This window comes from Dendrobium catenatum, unplaced genomic scaffold (genome assembly GCF_001605985.2).
Source record: "Dendrobium catenatum unplaced genomic scaffold, ASM160598v2 fragScaff_scaffold_370, whole genome shotgun sequence".
NCBI classification, from domain to species: domain Eukaryota; kingdom Viridiplantae; phylum Streptophyta; class Magnoliopsida; order Asparagales; family Orchidaceae; genus Dendrobium; species Dendrobium catenatum.
Window position 1 is genome coordinate 5,165,067 of NW_021318832.1, and position 18,802 is coordinate 5,183,868.

The 18,802-nt window shown below is 33.9% G+C and overlaps 1 protein-coding gene across 1 annotated transcript in view; it reads left to right on the forward strand.

Moving 5' to 3' along the window:
* The window catches only part of LOC110095454 (probable homogentisate phytyltransferase 2, chloroplastic), a 25,911-nt gene extending 8,731 nt beyond the window's left edge, over positions 1-17,180 (forward strand). The window contains exons 5-10 of the mRNA XM_020820998.2: positions 2,726-2,799; positions 2,983-3,075; positions 5,398-5,515; positions 5,777-5,839; positions 8,967-8,999; positions 16,899-17,180. Coding sequence (XP_020676657.1) covers positions 2,726-2,799; positions 2,983-3,075; positions 5,398-5,515; positions 5,777-5,839; positions 8,967-8,999; positions 16,899-16,973 — 456 coding nt within the window. The 3' untranslated portion in view covers positions 16,974-17,180. The remainder of the gene's footprint in view (positions 1-2,725; positions 2,800-2,982; positions 3,076-5,397; positions 5,516-5,776; positions 5,840-8,966; positions 9,000-16,898) is intronic.
* The last annotated feature ends 1,622 nt before the right edge of the window (positions 17,181-18,802 follow it).

The following is an 18,802-nucleotide window of genomic DNA, read 5'->3' on the forward strand; positions in this document are numbered from 1 at the left end:
AAGTTCTCTGGATTTTTGCAAAGTACAACGATGGCCTTATCTTGTTTGATTAAATGACTCTTTGTATGTGTATATCTTAAACCATTGTTGCTATATTCATATAGCGAAAAGTAAAGTACTGGAAGATCAGAGATACTAAATTATGAGCAAATAACGCACCTTCAATTATAAAAAAAGAATAAACATTCTACAAAAACAAATTGGAAAAATTTCTTTTGATAAAATTTAAAGGAAGTGATTTTAATGCCAAAAACATTATCTAGAATTGATTTGATCTAAATTTTTTTGTGGATGATACTTGATTTACTAAATATTCTCTAAATGAGAGTTGAGAATTAAGAGGATATGACTGTGTATGAAGAGAGTTCTATGTTTCTGTAAGTCACACATGGGAAATATGAATCTAAAAGATCTAAAAGAACCAAAAGCCCCAAAAATCCCAACATAGCCCATCGCCTTTTATTTGTATGGCTTAGATGTACAAGAAAACTAATTTTAAAAGAAAAAAAAAACAGTGAAAAATATAATATATGATATGACTTATTACATTTTTTTGTCAGAAATGTTGCCTACTTGATTGATCTCTCTCATGTGTCTCATGTCTCAAACGCAACCCTCTGTTATAGGGGATCCCCTGCATTGATCCAAATGATAGGGCGTATAGGGCAAGTATGTGAGGAGCAACTTTAGAGTGGTGATGAGGTTCCATGGGATGTCGACTCAAATCCTTCTGGAGCAGTGCGAAAAGGATGAGTCCACCTTGAATTCAAATGATCGTGAGCCGAGCACCACTATAGCGCCCCTAATAAAAAAAAAAATATTGGAAATAGTAAAAGTTAAAAAATTTTTCCCCCCCCAAAAAAAAAAAAAAATAATAATAATAATAATACTAGCGAGGTGTGTGTGTTTCTTATAGCTAGATTGAGGATGTTGGTGTTGGCCAAAGGGCCATGACTTTGAAGAGTGACTATGGACGATTGGTTCTTGTCGAGATGAATGATATCCAAGGCTAAGGTGAGTCTGAACAAGTTCTTATAGGAGATTTACTGAGAACGGTGACCCTAGGGCTTGGCATGTCGGGATGAGTATTCTCGTTACGATTTTGTTTGGAGAGTTGACGTGAATATGCTATTAGCATTGACAAACTTACTATATGGTCATGTTCCCTCTTGGCAAGTGCTCCTCCGGGATGATGCGACCACGTCGACCAAGTTCCTTGGTTGGGATCCGTTAGGTTTATGCAAGATACCTACATAGGCATATATGAGTATACAAGAGCGGTATTCTATTAGATATCTAAATACTTATTTTTTGTTTCAAAATTAAAGAAATAGAAGTAAGAAAGGCTAGAAATAAGTAGAAGTCAATGCCACTAGAATATTAAGCCTATAAGTCGTAACTAATAAGGCTTAAATTCCCTAGGTCGCAAAAGAAATGAATGCATATAATACCGTATAGACTTTGCCTTTGGTTATGCATTTCAGCCTGATAAACTTGCATTAATGCTCTACTTTTCAGTTGACAAGCTTCCTGCCAGCAACGGTATTTTCACAGTTATGCTACAAATTTGATGATAGAGTGTGAAAAATTTAGGTTTGTAATAACACTAAAAACATATTTATTTACTATTTACAATGTCTATTTATAGCTTTGACTTGCTGGTTGAAGAGATGAGAACAAATGAATAATGTGAATACGGTAAGGAGAAAGTAATTTGACTTGCTGTGTCAGTCCAATGTTCATTTTTCATAAATTCATCCAATAAGGCCCAAGTATTTTCAATCATCTTTTCACTTTTGTAATGTCGATAAATTTCAAATTATCAGCAATCCACAGCACTTTTAGTAATCACGAAGTAAACGCAGAAAATAATGTCCCTTATTGAGAGCTGGTGGCATGCAATATACCATGCAGAATAGAATGCATTTGCTTAAATTCGTTGAAGGGTTTAGTGATGAACTCACTTTTCATATAATTTTAGACTTGTCACGATTAAATACACTTGCAGACCATTCTATTGTGATATAAAGAGGCAACGTGATAACTTTAGGTTGAAAGTTTAAAGTTTTGTAACGATATATACTAAAGTTTTTAAGTTGTTTTACATGCCAAGACTGAGCTAAAGATTCTATCTAAAGTTGAAGAATTTGTGTGGAAGAATTTCTGATGCCAAGAGAAAGGTTGTTGTAATATGATGGATACAAATTAGGCTGGTCAAAGAAACTACATTAATGTGGCTCGTTGACTCTTGTTGGACATATGCAGCAAAGCATGAAAGCATTTCATCATAACAATTGACATTATTGTAATTTCGCTTGAGCAGTATATTCTTTGAAACTTTATACCTGAAAGATATTCTCAATGCATGTGAATTTAATCAGCAGGCTACTATATTTTGCATGCAAGTTTTTTTTTTAACAAATTCTAGTAATATAACTTAATTTCTACCTATTTTTCTTCCTTATTCTTTCACATGAATTCTTTTCATTCATTTTTTTTTTGTCCTTTTTCTACCATCCTCTATAAATGCTCAAACCAAACTAAGTATACAGATTACTGTTGAGTTATTCTGAGCGTGCATGGAATATCCCATTCCCTGCACTTTAGTTCTTTATTTTTTAGTTTAATATTCTGCTTTCTCATGTTGCAAAAAAAAAAAAAAAAATGCAAAAAAAAAAAAAAAAAAAAAAATCATTGGTTGCTTTGCAAAATCATTTTAAATCAGGTACGTGGTTTTCTTCTCAATTTTGGTGTATACTATGCTACTAGAGCTGCATTGGGCCTTTCCTTTAATTGGAGGTAATAATTACTCTTTTTACTCAACTAGATAAAATAGACAGGTTTAAGTTTAAGTTGTATCTTATATGATTTGTTGATCAGTTCATCAGGACCAGCACAATTAAGTAAAAATTTTCGTACATGTTATTTCAGATTCGTGGAGAGACAATTTATAATGCAATGTGACGTTTTTTATTACTGCAGCTCTCCTGTCTCATTCATCACAGCATTTGTGACATTATTTGCATTGGTCATTGCGATAACCAAAGATCTCCCTGATGTTGAAGGAGACCGCCAGTAAGTTTTTCTGAATAATGCTTAAAGGTGTTTTGTATTTGAGCATCTTATAGATAATTAGATATATTGTTTTCTTAATAGCTTTTAAATTCAATCCACCAGAAATGTGATGAACAAATTTCTTCAAATACTAGTGCTTAATGCTTAGTCAATACTGCAATGCTCTTATTTCATGGATTGCAACCTTATTCCAACTAGGGGTGTCAATATTTGACTAAACTTGAAACCCGAATCGAATTCGATCCGGAAAATTTGGGTTCGAGTCAACTCTTTTGCCTGACAGGTCGGGTCCAAGTTTAGTTTTCCGACCTGTTTATAAAACCGTGTCGGGTTCAGGTTGACCCGGAAATTCGAAATAAACCAATTGACCTGAAATCAATCTAGGAGCAATGCATGAAGCTCCGAAGTAGACGCAGAGAGTTTGACTAAGGTAGGGCAACCAGAGTAGAAGTGGATTGAGATGCAAGGGCGTCAGGGCGTGGGCTTGTTTGGATGCATGTTTAGGGTTTTCTTTTCCTCTTCTACATTTATTTAATGTTGTTTAGCTTCTCGTGAAGTAGAGTTCTGAACGGGTCCAAGCTTCTTCGCCTCCTCCTCCGACGTTGTTCTCGTCGGATTGAAGTTCTAAACGGGTCCAAGCTTCTTCGCCTCCGATGTTATTCCTGTCGGATCGAAGTTCTGAATGAGTTCAAGCTTCTTAGCAAGTTCGCCTCCTCCTTCGACGTTGTTCCTATCAGATCAGAGTTTTGAACGGGTCCAAGCTTCTTTGTCCGTTCCTTCGATGTTGTTCCTGTCAGATCAGAGTTCTGAATGGGTCCAAAGCTTCTTCGCCTCCTCCTCTGATGTTATTCCTGTTGCTTCAAACATCCCCTGAGTGCAGATTGGCAGATGTGGCTATATGAATTCAGGTTGGAGGGTAGGGTCGGGTCTGGTCTGTGTTGAAATTCCTAACCAGTCCATGTTGAAATTCCCGACCTATTTGCAAAACAAGTAGGGTCAACCCATTTGGACTTAGGTCAATTCGGGTTGGACCCGAACCCGACCTGTTGACCCGTTTTGACACCCTTAATTCGAACTCATTGAGGTTTGCTTCTTGAAACCTTCATAACCGTAATTCCTGTTTGTTGGGTTTCATGCTAATGATAGCCTTACTAAAGTATTTTGAACCACATCTAGCTATGTTAGCTTGTTCTAGTCCTTTTCCATCCATATTTGTTGAAAATTTTAAATTAAATCAAGATACCCTTATATCTGTATTTTCTCTTCTCTTAGTTGAATTGTTTTAATCAATTCAATCTATTTCTCTATTATGCTATGCTTTGTACATACTTTCTTTAAGGGGATTTGAACTCTTTCCTTGTTTTTAATCAGTTTAGAGCAATATAACCTAAATGGCTACTAATTTGCATCTTTTTTACCCTTTGCACGTGCTCTACTCTCAGTTTATCTTATCCACCTTAAAATTCTCATTTACGTTGCACTAACGATATCTTGTCTTCTTTATTTCATTAATTAATCACACACATACAACATATTTGACTTGAAATATGGTGTGTAAACTTTCACTTTTTATAGATTCATTTTTTGGGGTGTCCTTAGAAGGCTGATAATTATATTTTAAAGTTGAATTTCTTTCATTAATTTTTTGAAATTTTAATTGATTTTAAAGCAAGATCAAGTTATTTTGATTTAATAATGGGTCATATGAAATTACTACAAATATTTTTGATATATTTGTATCTTCTCCATAGATGTCAATGGCGCGCGCCATGGCACACTACACGGTGCGGCACATCAAAATAGCGTGCACATTTTTATTAATATGTTATACATTTTAACTTATTATTAATTTTTTAATGTTATATATTTTATATCACAATTAATTATTAATTAATTAAAATATTGTGTGCTAATGTGCTATGTTTAAAATGGCTCACGCCGCATCGTGAACTATATGTCATGGCTCTACGGGGAACTTTGCACTGTAATGTGCCATTCGATACCTTAGCGGTACAGACTACTAATAGAAACTTTTTAAGCACCCAAAATCCTGTTTAACTATTTGTCCTTAAAAACTACTGCAAAAGACGAGCATAACACATTTCTAATTGCTTATGATTATTTAATGTTTTTATACTATTCAGTGGATAAAAGGGAAACTATTATTGTTATGCATATTGCCATTTTATTTTGCAACTGTTTAGTTTGTTTATTAATAGTAGCACTATTGTCTTCAATCAAGAAAGTATTGAGAACAATATAGTTGCCTTTCCATTACCATAAAAAAGAATCAAATTTTGAGATTCTGATTAATAAGCTCAGGTTTCAGATATCAACTTTTGCGACTAAGCTTGGTGTCAGGAATATAGCGCTTCTTGGTATTGGGCTATTGCTGGCAAACTATGCAAGCGCAATTTTTGTAGCACTTTTTATGCCACAGGTGATTCTAACAATTTATGCTGAACTAGTTTGATATTTTTCTGATTTCTCATACCCCCCTGCCTATTATTTAGAATGGATTATTTTTAACAATCTTCAGTTTGTAGTGCATTTTGTTCTTAAGATTTCTATTATTTTCTCCTTGCTGAAGGCTCATTTAATTACTGAAATATATTCCTGTCAAAGAATACTGTCCAGTCCATTTATTGCTTATTTTTTTGTTTGTATATTTGGTGTGTTTTATTTTTTCTATTCTACACAGGCTTTCAGACGCAGTGTTATGATATCTGCACATGGTATCTTCGCATTAGGCTTGATTTTGCAGGTTGGTTTTCTCTACCATTATGTGGCATCTTCACTCGTAATCACTTATTTATTCTGAAATCTGTGTGCAGTATTTACTTTGCTGTCTTTCTTACAATTTCTTGCGCATATAGAGTGAAAATCATAGTTTGTTTGAGAATGCTCTTTGGAAGCTTTGCTATAAAAAATGTGGCATATTACATTTTTTATTTGCACATCAAACATGGAAAGAGAAGCACTATACTTTATTGCATCCTTCTCTGCTGCTGTAATTAATGTGATAGGAGAAGGGGGGGGGGGGGGGGGGGGGGATATGTTTTTAAGGTGGATTTGGGAATGTTGAGGATGATATGTTTTTAAGGTGGATTAATTAATTTGCACTCTTCTGATAATGAATTAGATGCAGATAATCGATCAGTATGATGCAAACGTAGCATAGGAGAAGGGGAAAGCATGTCTAGATTCATTGTATGTGGTTCCCAATGGAATTAATGTGATTGAAATCAAATCTGATTTTAATTTCAGATTTGATTTAACTTAAGATAACTTGCTAATGGGGTTTTAACTTTCTAGGAAGGTGTTTGAAATTCAAAATAGATTGAATGCCAACAGGGATTCTTTCCTAAATAGCAAGGAGGTATTTTAGGAAAGTAATTATGGGAAAATTTGAATTTGAAATTCAAATTAGGTGGACTAGAGAGTGGGTGCTGGCGGGTTGGGCATGTAGAGGGGGGAAGTGGTGGGATGGCCGGCGGCTTGGGCAGCCAAGGGGAGGAACGGCGGGTTGGGTTGGGATTAGGCTTTGGGAGAAGGGATGGGGAGGGGTTTGGGTTGACCAGCAGGTGGATGGGCTAGGGAGGAATTGGATGTAGAGAAAAAGAAAAGATCATGGAGCCGTGAACCTTGGAATCTTCCAAAGGTTGATGGGTATTCCTCTCACCCTCACCTAGGATTTCTCCTCTCAAGAACTCACTAAGAGATCAAGCCAATAAATCTGAAATTTCATTCATCAATCATCATCAATACAAAAGAGGAGGCCACAATATATAGGCCCAAAGAAATAAAAAGACAATGACACATATGCCCCTTGGGCTACAACTCGAAACAAACTCAAAGAAAGGGTACATATGTAATCTCGTAAATAAATAAACTACCATACATAAAATGCATCAAAAATACATACTGTGAATCGTAGCCATCGATCTACGATTCCTATGATGGTAAACTCGTCGATATCGTCTATCGATGTCCTCTTCAACGCTAGACATTTCCGTCCAAGTATATAGTTTTCATGAACCCTTTTAACTAAGTGGTGGAATTATTTTTAATTTAGTTTGTTTTGTTTTTTATGCTATAACATGAGCTGAAAAAAACTTTTGTGTTGTTATTTTGTTTTGTTTATGTTCTTGAATTTTAAGGAGGATAGCATGCCGGGTTGATGGGTCGGGTTAGAGTTTGACCTGAAGTTAACTTGACCTGAATATAATTGATTCAACCCAAACTTGTTTAGTATATGAGGCAAAATGTTTGACTTAAACTTGATTCGACTCGATTAACTTGTTTATTATATGGATCATGCAATTCTTTTGTTCATTTTGGATCAACAAGATGCAATTAATCCTAATATGATTAATTTAGCTTACTTAACTAAAGAAACCTATCCTTATTAGTAATTGGGTTAATTTTGAGTTGATTTCGGGTTATTTGGATCACCTTGAACCTGACTTTAATAATAACTGAGCCTCTTATGATTTAGACCTGAATTTTAACCCGAATAATTATCTAACCTATGATTTGACCTGAACCCAAAACAAATAATAATAGGGTCAATCAAGATTTGGATTTTTGGAGTTGGGTTTGGAACGGATTGTCAAGCTACATCAGGTTACTTATTGACAATGTAGCAGCATGCTTCCCCTCATTTCATTTGTATTGATTCCTACTTTTAGGGGTTGTTTAGTTGCAAGATTTAACACAGGATTTGGGCTAAATCCTTAGGATTTAAATCTCTTAAACGAAGGGGAGAAGATGTGCAGATTAGTTGTGTAAATTTAGTTAAAAATTTAGTTAAATCCTAGGATTTAATAAAAATGGAATTTAACTAAATATGTAAGCAGGTGAAGGAGGAGCAAAGGTGCGGGATTTAAAGATTTACACAACTTATTAGAACATCTTTTTCTCCTTTATTTGAACCCTAAATATTGAAAATATTTACAAACGATTTGCTAGGATTCTAGATTTAATTCCTCCCTAAGTTTTACAATTTAATTCCTCCCTAAGATTTACAAGATTTACTAAATCCTTCTTGTAGCCAAACAGGCCCTTCATGTTCCGGGGACCCTTGCTCTAAAGGAAAGTAATTACAGTAGGAAGAGAAATCCCTTCTTCCTTCGGGACACTCCTCCAGCCCGTGGGGAAAAGAAAACGGGTGGTCCACAATGCTAGAGCAGCTGATACTTTTCACCCTAGATCCTTTGGGGCTGATGAAAAAGTGGAAGGGAAGGGCTCCTCCTAGCAATTCACTGAAGTCCCTTCTGGACGTCAGTAATCTCTGTTAATATTTAGTAATCTCTGTTAATATTTTGTTTACATGAATTATTTTCCACAACAATTCTTCTATGGATTTCTCATTAGAAAATACGAGCCAATCTTGACGATCTGATGTGATGACGGCGATCAGAACCGCAATCCATGGCTATTAATCGTGGTCGTAAACGGGGAGGTCGTTTTACCAAAGAAAATAGTTTTAAAATTAAAACAAAGAATCTGTTTTGACTATTTTTATATAAAAAAACAAAACAAATTAAACAATCAACCTTTGTTTTGTAATTGCTTTTAAAATGAAAATAGAAAGTTGAAACAAAAAGTGACATCAAGAAAAGTCATTGCTGATCTTCCCCGCCTTGCTTTAACCTTCAAGTCATCCACCTTATGACTGCTCTTCGTTATACATTTTTGAACCAATTTAATATGTCTTGTGCACTTTTCTGGCAGTCTTTCTTTGGCATTGTTGTTTTGCATTTTTCTGTACAGAATTTGTGCAATTTAGGTATTCCTTGCGAATCAATGTTAACCTGACGAACTGAGTTTAATTTTTATATTTTTGTATGTATATCACACTTCTAATGGATTGATACATATGGTTTCAGGCATGGGTTTTGGAACAAGCCAAGTATACCAAGGTAAAAGAGAAATTGTTCATATTTTATTTAATTATTTTTGAACTTAATCATCTTGGGACACAATTCTGATATGTTTTCTTGAGTGCTTAAGAACTACTGACATACCATAAACTGCAAAAGCAGCTGCATTTTCTAAAATCTGCTGCAGGTTGTACTACTAGAAAAAGAAGCACTATGACCATGTATAGTTGTATACTTGTTTAACATAATATTTTTTGGATCGGTGGTGCAGTAATAGTGAGGCTTAGTGCATGGATCCGTCGAGCATTGATATGAAATGTGCTGTGCAGGGCCATGATGGGATTCTGTGTTTCTGAAACGTATTATGAAATTTTTGAGCCACTATTTCCAGAATATCATTGTTGCTCTATATATGTATGATAGGTGAGATCTCTGCTGGTATGAAACATATAAAACACTTGTGGAAAATTTTAAAAGACAAGGGGTTATGAATAATGAAAAAAAAGTTCCGAGTACATGAGATGCGAGACAATAATTACCAATCAATTGTGCTAGCAGCTCGAGTGATAATGTGATAGGTTCATATACTTTGGATTTATTCTATTGAATAATGAAGATATGCAAATAGCAGCATTAGTTTTGGAATGAAGTTTAGTGGTTAAAATAAAGAAGTGCCTAATGATTATTTTGCATCAACAAAATACTGTGGAATTTCAGCTTAATTTTATAGAGTTTCAATTAGACCAGCTATGTGCTAGAAATGCGAGTATTTTGTTGAATACAGAATTATTCTTTAATCATTATCGAGAGTACCTAATGCAAATAAGAAATTGAGAGAGAAAGAAAGAATTCTAGAATGAAAAAAATATAAGATTTCATTGAAATAGGCTCAAAAATAGAAAATGGTGTAAATTGAGCTCATCCCTTGACCCATGATTTGTAGATTTGGACTAGTGCTTTAGTGTTATAGATTTGGCTTTACACATGGATTCACAAAAATTAAAGGAAAAAGGCAGAGTCATGTAACATCATTTCTCATAAAGAATTATGACTGCCAAGTTATTGAAATAGTTGACTTTAGAAAGTCGTCTATCTAGTTAATAAAAGTCACTAACATGGCTTGCATGATTAGATGAAAGCCGATTAATAGTTTCCCATGTGAAGGAAGTCGTTCATTTGAAGAATCGCTAGAGCCAAATTGATAGGTCATACTTGCCTACTTGGGATGAATTCACAGTTTATAGTCTTCTTTAGATGAATTCATTTATATATTTGGTGGATTCCTTTTGATTTGAGAGTGAGTTGACTTAACTTGAATCGAGCGACTTGGCTTGAACATGATTTTATGGATAATTGGTTATACATATAATTCTTGATTCTCTTATATTTTTGAATATTTATTGCAAAAAATGATAGAATATAAAAATATTCTTTATTAATTACACAGAAAATATTTATTTAATATTAGATATTTTTCAATTAAATTGATTTTGACTTTGGATATTGTCGTTTTGTCCACATCAGTGCATACTTAGCCTATAAATATGAGATTGATATTTTTATTAAAATGCTCTTTATACATTTTTTTATTCTCTTCTTCTTGAGCTATGCAACTACTCTTCAAGAAATGCTTAGCACTTCTTCCAAACCTTAGGAACTGCGAACAATTTGCTCGATCATGTAATTTACCCAATCAACCGATATAAATCATTTGTATTTCTAGGATAGGGTATTTCAAGAATTATTTTCATCTTCTATGGATTTATTTTTGTATTTTCTAGAGTCAACAAAAAAACCAATAAATTTGAAAGGATTGAGTCTCATGTTGTATTTTTTTCAAAATTTAAAAAAGTTTAGTTCAAGTCAAGTGTATGTTCTTCTAGGTTTTTGCTTTTGATTGGTAAATCATCAACTTATGCTCCTAGATTCAGTCATCGTTCGTCTCAAGAGACCTAATCCACCCTTCTTTGATAAGTTGCACCTTATTTTTTAAATGAAATAACATTAAAATGTAACAAAATAACCCATCACTTATAATGAAAGTCTTCATCTCACAATTTCCATGATACATTTTAATTTGATGACTTCATGAAAAAGCATCAAGAAAGTTTATTATTGGATAGCCAACTACATAGTCGACTAAAGAATACATTCGTGTAAGTGGATGGCTGTCCTTCAGGTAAGTCGAGTTTGAATATGTAAATTCATTGTACTTTTGTCATTTATCATTGATTTTTGCACCATTACAACATTCGAAATTCACTTCGGATCTCAACTTCTCTAAAGAATATGGCCTCAAGGAGTTTTTGAACTTCCATATGAATTGGCTTAGCTAACATTATTGCAACTAGCTTGATCTTCTACTTTATCGGCCTTGCCTTCTCATTAATGTTGGCATGATCTTTTTGTTAGCCTGATCTTCTTATTAATGTTAAGCTAGTGGCAGGCGACATTTAATGTACGTCTGGCATTTCATTAGTTGACTAGGAAACTACACCAACTCTTTTCCTTATGAGTCACAACTAACTCGTCTTTGATTCTTCATCAAAAGTTGTGTTCATTCGAAAACTGCGGCTTTAGGTCTTCGTGGAGATTGGTATTTCCTCGAGAACCTTAGTAGACTCCAATCTGAATCCCCTCTGAACATCTAGCTGTATAATCTCCACTTGCACATTTCCTATTTTTAAATAGCACACCCCTACTGTAGCAAGTTTCCTCTTATTGTCACTACATGATCTCCTATGAAAATTTTGTGATGACATGATGCGTAGAGGCGGTTACCTTAAAAGTGTTAGAAGATGGTTGGCGAAAAATGGCATTGTATGTAGTCGATATATTGATAATTATGAAGTCAAACCATCATGGTGAATTGCCTTTCACCTTCTATCCAAGTGATTGGCAGCACAATCACTCCTATCTCTCTTCGCTGCCCAAAAAGTCAAAGAGTCTCGAAAGTTGGCGATAAGTTTGAAACGCCCAAATTCATCTTCATATACATTTTTGAAAATGATATTTACAAAACTCTTAGTGTTGATTAGAGCACTGTGATAATTTGCAATAATGATCATGATGACTTCCGCATCATTGTATGGGTTACCATTCATTGGCCAATAAAGGTGATGAGCGACACTACAATAATAAACAACCTAGAGGTACTTGTCAAGTTCACCTCCCGATCAAAATTGTTTAAGGATTGCTTGGTGAGAACCCTATTCTCATACTCTCCATTCATAGCTTGAAGAACTCCATTGTCATAAATTGTTTGCGTTGAGATCGATCATTTCGTGCTTCTTCCATGGGCGCCTTCCTCGGCCTTCTACATACATTAGATTGAACAAATTCTTTTAATTTACTAGCTTTCCCTTGGTCCTTGACAGAACTCCTAACGTGTTGGCACTCCTTAGTATTATGGTCATGATCTTGGTGGTATGCACTATATTTTGATTGATCATGGAGGTATCCTCCTGCCCTCATTAGCGTTAGTATTTGAAATATTCTTTATTCTAAATGATTTCAATTATCTTGTCCATTGAGACTCTCAATGGAATGAAAGTCGGTATTTGGCAGGTTTGAAGTGGTGGCGATTTTTTTTGGCAATCATCTCGTTGCTCTTCATTTCACATTCACCCCTCAAAAGGACGAGTTCGCGAGACTCTGCATTTCTTCTTTGATCATTGTAAAGTTTTTCTTCATAACTTTGATTAATGGGGCGACTTCTCTAGTCTTTGGGAAATTTCTGAAAATTTCCTCCCATATAATACTTGTCCTTCCTCTGTTGCTGCAGCACTAATATCAGAATTGTCATCCCTGCATTAACATGATTATTGGTGAATTCGCATTAACATGATTATTGGCGAATTCTAATAACTTGGCCAAAGTTTCTAGCTGCTGCAAGTCAAATGGATATTGGAAAGTCCTTCTCACAGACCTTATGTTAGAGCGGCTTAGGCCACAGTTGGTTCAAAATCATTCACATCAAGCTTCTCATTTTAGAACTGTGATATAACTCCTCAAAAACTCACTCGACTCCTACTTCATGGACAACAAAGTTTCCAAATTCTTTAGAGGTCTCCTCGCATTGTAAAATTGGGCGATAAATGTTCTCTTAAACTTAGCAAATGAAGTGTTCACCTTGAGTGGAATATGTGAGAACCACAACAGAGGCGATTTCATGAATGTAGTAAAGAACAATATACACTTGAATGCATCACTATATCAAACAACAAAATGTCAGGTTTGAAATAGGTGACATGGTCCATGATTATGGCATCTTTTAAGATGTTGAATTTAGAATTGACCTTGAATCACGCGAAACTTTTCTTGGAGTACTCTGGATGAAAAGAGGATAAATAAATAGAGAGAGAATGAAATAATTTTAGAGTGAGAAGTTATGAGATTTCACAAAAAATATGTTTGGATGCAGAAAATTATGTAAACTAAGCTCATCCTCCCCTTTTTATAATTTTGGCTTGAAATTTGAGCACTACATAAATGGCTACATATATGGATATATTAAAAAAAAAAAAGAACCAATACAAGAGTTGTATGGCCTAATTTCCCATGATGAAATATAGCTAAAGTCACTAGAATATCCAACTTGAGGAAGTTGTTTGTCTAGTTAGTAAAAAGTTGCTGATTTGGAGTGTATGAATTGGTGAGTAGTCGAACAATAGTTTATCACATTAAGGAAGCCGTCCATTTGAAGAATCGCTAGGACCGACTTGATTGGGTTGTACTTGCTTTGGACTAATTCACAGGTCATAGTCGCCTGCTTGGGATGAATTCACGGGTCGTAGTCGCTGCTTGGGACGAATTCACTTGTAGACTTGAAGAATTCTTTTTGATGTGAGACCGAGTTGACTTAATTTGAACCAGGTCGAATTGACTTGAACCTAGTTTTCTGGTTAATTGATTGTTCATATTTGAAAACAAGTAGTCTTTAAAGTGTGTGGAGTGTAGTTAAGACTTAAGATGAGGTTGTTAAGATGAATGCGATGAAATTAAGTAAATGGAGTGGAAAATAATTGTTAGAGAAATGTTATGCATAAAATTGATTGAAAATAAGTTTGTGGCAAGTAGAATTACATAGTTTATGCAAGCACAACACCAATAAGCAGGTAGATAGAGTTCGTGTGAAAGAAATGAGAGTAGTAGCCAGAGATAACACTGCTTGAAGTTGTGTGAAAAAATCTTGGGTGAAAAGTTAACACTGTGTTACTCAAAATAAAGATTCAAAAGGCTGAACTCAAATAATATGGATAATATTATTGATAATGAAAATTATTGATGCAAGCAAAAATTTGAAAAAAGCCCCAAATTTTTGCAAGCAAGAACACAACCTTCCTAGGAGATAGAAATGACACAAGAATTTCAAATAAACAGCTTTTATATCATATAAAGACACTTACAACAAAGGACGCTTACAAACTTATGACATAAAAATAAAACAACACATAAGACTTCCTAAAATTGCATTTCATCCGTTGAGAAGAATGCAGGTGGGGTGATCACTTGCGGATAGAAGAAAGAGGTTAGAAGACTAGATGAAGTATAGGAGTAACTCGCAAGTTATCCCAAGAAGGAGAGGAAGAAATGGAACAAGCTCTCAGGCTTTTCCAAGAAAAACCCTCAGGTTTTTATCCAAAAATCAGCCATCAAAACTCTCCTTTTATCATACAAAACATCTCCTATTTATAGAAGAAAAGGGCAGCCAAACAGCCATCTAAAATTCCCAATCAAACCAATCGGCCAAGGGGAAGAGGAAAGGCCAAAAGACACATAAAAGCCAGCAGAAATTCTGCACAGAAAATAGGGAGAGAAGCCACGGAAAATCCCAACCAGCAGCCATGGGAAGCCCAGCCAGCAAGGGACCCGAAGAGCCAGCACAGGAAACAGGGCAGCACTTCACGGGAAAACAACCAGGAGGGGTAAAACTGAGAGGGAGTGACCACGGGAACAACAACAGCCAATAGAAACCGAAAAGACAATGGGAAGGGAAGAGACGCAAGTCCACTCCACAATAATGAGCTTAAATAGAAGTATACATTTTTTATTTAATGAGCTAGGAAGTGCATTTATTCTTCCAATTATTGAGCTAAACTTCAGCTCAATCATTAATGAGCTAACATCAAGTAGAATCTAGAATTTTGAGCTCAACACCAAGCAGCCAAGGCCCCACCCGAGAGCAGCAATATCTCCAAACCGAGAACAACAAGCAGCCCATGGACAAGAAGGAACCAATTGTAAGCAAACCCAAGGCTTGCCATGCCCAAGCACTTTCCTACCATGATCATTAGATGCCCAACCATCATTGGATAGCTTAAAAAAAATATAAAATACAACTAACATTGTTCAAAATACATTAAAACAAAAATAAAGTAAAAACATGAATGCATCAATTATGCTCTCTAGTTACATTTTTAACTCTAGCTTGTGCTGTAAAACTGTGTCCCTCAAATAGAGAACATATCAGTTTAAAAGAAAAGAGATGTGTACACCAAACTATCCAAATAAGCTATCATTAGCTAGAACGGTGTACGTAATCATCTTGTATGAGCGGCACAAACTAGTGATAAGGCCAATCTAGTGCACATCAAACACGTTGATAATTTGGGTTGTTTATTTATTTATTTTGAAAGTATGATTTTTTTTAGTTGATTGAGATGAGGATGCTCAAGTGGATGAGTGGCTTACTGGCTTTATCCTTAGAGATAGGATACAAAATGAGCATATACGTGAAAAGGTTGGAGTAGCAGCATTGGAAGATAAGATTAGAGAGAGTCACCTTAGATGGTTTGGTCACATAAAAGCGGCAGCCTTTCGATGACCCGAACTTATGTTAAGAAAGGTAGAGGTAGACCTAAAGAGACTTGGTTAGAAAATATTAGAAATGATATTTCTTTATTAGATTTAAACGAGAATTTGACTTTTAACAGGACACAATGCTGAAAAAGGATTCAAATAGCCGACCCCACGTAGTGGGACAAAGGCTTGATGTTGTATTGAAATGTCATTGCAAAGCCAAGACCATCCCACTTCTTGTTTTCAGAGAAATAAAATTGCATGTATTCTGATAATGACAGAGATAAAGAAAGTTATTATTATCAATTTGGGGCAGTGATAATTGTTAGGTAAAAGTCATATTATGAGCCTTAGCCAGCCTATCAAGTTTCTGTTGAGAACTATATTGATTATATCATTGGATTAATATTTTTGCTGGCATTCCTAGGTCCTTCATCTTAAGCCTCTCTTTATGATTTTGTTCTTCAAAATGCTATACTTGGACAGTAAAAAGGCATGGAGAAGTCATGACGATAGGGGAAAAATAAAATTTCAAGAAAAAAAGTTTGTCATACCCTATGATATTATCTGTAGTGTTCTTATCAACTCCCAAGTCCCAATTTTGAAGAAAACAACCATTGAATTCTAAAATTCCTGGAAAATTCAGAGTGCCTTTTTGCCTGGCTTTCATGACCAAATACTAATATAAATCTTATGTTCTAGGCTTTCATGACCAAATACTTTTTGCCTGGTTTTCTAGTATCTAATCTGCATTTGGCTTCCCAGATTTAGATGTTTTGTTTGTTATGCCAACGAGTCTGTCTAAATTGTTTTAGTGCAGCATAAACTAGGCACAGATTCATTCAATTGGTGAATTAAATTGTTTATGATAGCAACATTAAGGTTTCGTTTGGGACTGCTTCTTAAATAAGTTTTTTCTAAAAAACTTATTTGAGAACCAGTAAGAAAGCCGTTCCAAACAAAACCTAAGTCCCAATAATATGCTAGCTTGATCTAAGCAATGCCAATGCTTGAATCGAAATTATGATCACTAGTGTTATCCTTGTGTTAAATTTAGCAGGCAACAAGTTTTGAAGATGATTCCCATAACCATATTGATATTTTCTAACGTTTTTTTTGTTTTATAAACTTTTGCAGGACGCCATATTGCAATTCTATCGATTTATTTGGAACCTCTTCTATGCAGAATATCTCATTTTTCCTTTAATATAGCCAAACCAATGGTGCTTTTTGGCTTTTAGTTTCCTGCCTGTACTTTGGTTCTACTGTAATTTGTAGTCTGAATATATAAATTTTTCAGACAAAAGTGCTCTTCTATTTGATCTATATTGTAACTTTTTATATACTAATAATTAAGATTGTACTTAACTATATGAAACTCTCATTAATGCAAGATTTGAAGAGTCAATTAAGGCAAATTCAAACACACAATACATACGCAAGATTCGAACCGAAACTTTTTGGTTGGTAGTCGAAGCTCACAACCAACATATTAAGATGAGCTGTGGTTAATGTAAATTCTTTTTTAATGTATTTAGGAGATTGTTTTTTGGTTCATCAGCTACTCAATTATTAATACAGACCCACCAATAAATGCATTATAAATATTATATGTGAGCCTTTTTTGATTGCTCCTAATGTTTAAATATTTGTGCTCTTTAAGTTGATTTATGCTATAATTGGTGTAATGAATTGCTTATGAGGTAGTTTAAGGATGTGTTTGGGATGGCTGTAGTATTTAAAAAAGTTGTTTGTGAAGTTATTGTTAGGAAAGTAATTTAGGCTTCGTTTGGGACGGCTTTTTTATTGCTTCCGAAAATGGAGTTTTAGTACAAAAATTAAAAAAATTGTACTACAACTATGTTTTAAAAAGCAATAAAAAAGCCATCCCAAACGAAGCCTTAATTACTTTGCTTGAAAAAAGTGCTTTTCATCATAAATTATTTTGAAAATCAGCATACACATATTCTAATATCTTTTTAAGCATATAAAAAGTTTCTTCATTTAACATTTAAAGTTTTAAAAGTTATTAATCATCTCAATTGGCATCTAATATATTTTTTATATCATATGCTTTTCAAATTATCCTAATAATTATGAGATTTTAGTATATTTTAAACTTATTTTTTAATATTTAAGGAAACAAAGAATATTTAACATAATCAAAATCTAACATAAAATGAAAGCTCAACATTTTAAATGGGTTTATCTTATGTTTTTTTTTATTGTTTTATGTATCTGAACTAATACATACACTAAGTTTTTTTAATAATATATTTTTCTTAGTTTGTATAAGGAATAATTTGAAAATAAATTTTCTTCTAATTATTTAAACATTTAATAAATCTTAAACAAATAATTAATCTAGTTAATGCTAACAGATGATTTTACTATTAAAAAGATATTAATTCATTAACTAATCATTTTTAAATTAAACTCAAATATTCAAGAGTGCTTGTAAATCCAATAATTATTTAGTTTTAGTTGAGCTTAAATATAGGGCAAAGAGTTTATTAATGAACAAATCCAGGTTTAGTTAACTTAATATAATGTTAATATATATGAGCTATCTAAATATTAAATTGAGCTCAAATCAAAGCTCATGAGTCAGGCTTTGATAGGTGATCAAGCAAACAATAATCAAAATTAGCTCAACTCGATAACAAATATGATAATTCAATGAATCAAAGGATGTAAAACATTAATTAATTAATTTATTATATAATAAATGAACTCTACTTTTTAGACATAGGAGATTTCAATGAAATAGGATAGAGAGGAGAGAAGCTTTGATGATTTCATTGCTAGTACAAAATGTTAGAATCCTTATACCTTTTGATTATCTATTTATAGAATTTTGGGCTTTGATGTTTCACTCTGACATCATAAAAATACATGATAAGACAGTTACAGACACATGAAAAAAGCTCTAATCATATTTAAAGTCAAGTAATGTACCAAGTTATATATATATATATATATATATATGATGTTTAAAGTCTATGTAATGTATATGTTATCTTTCAGATAAAGTTAAAGGT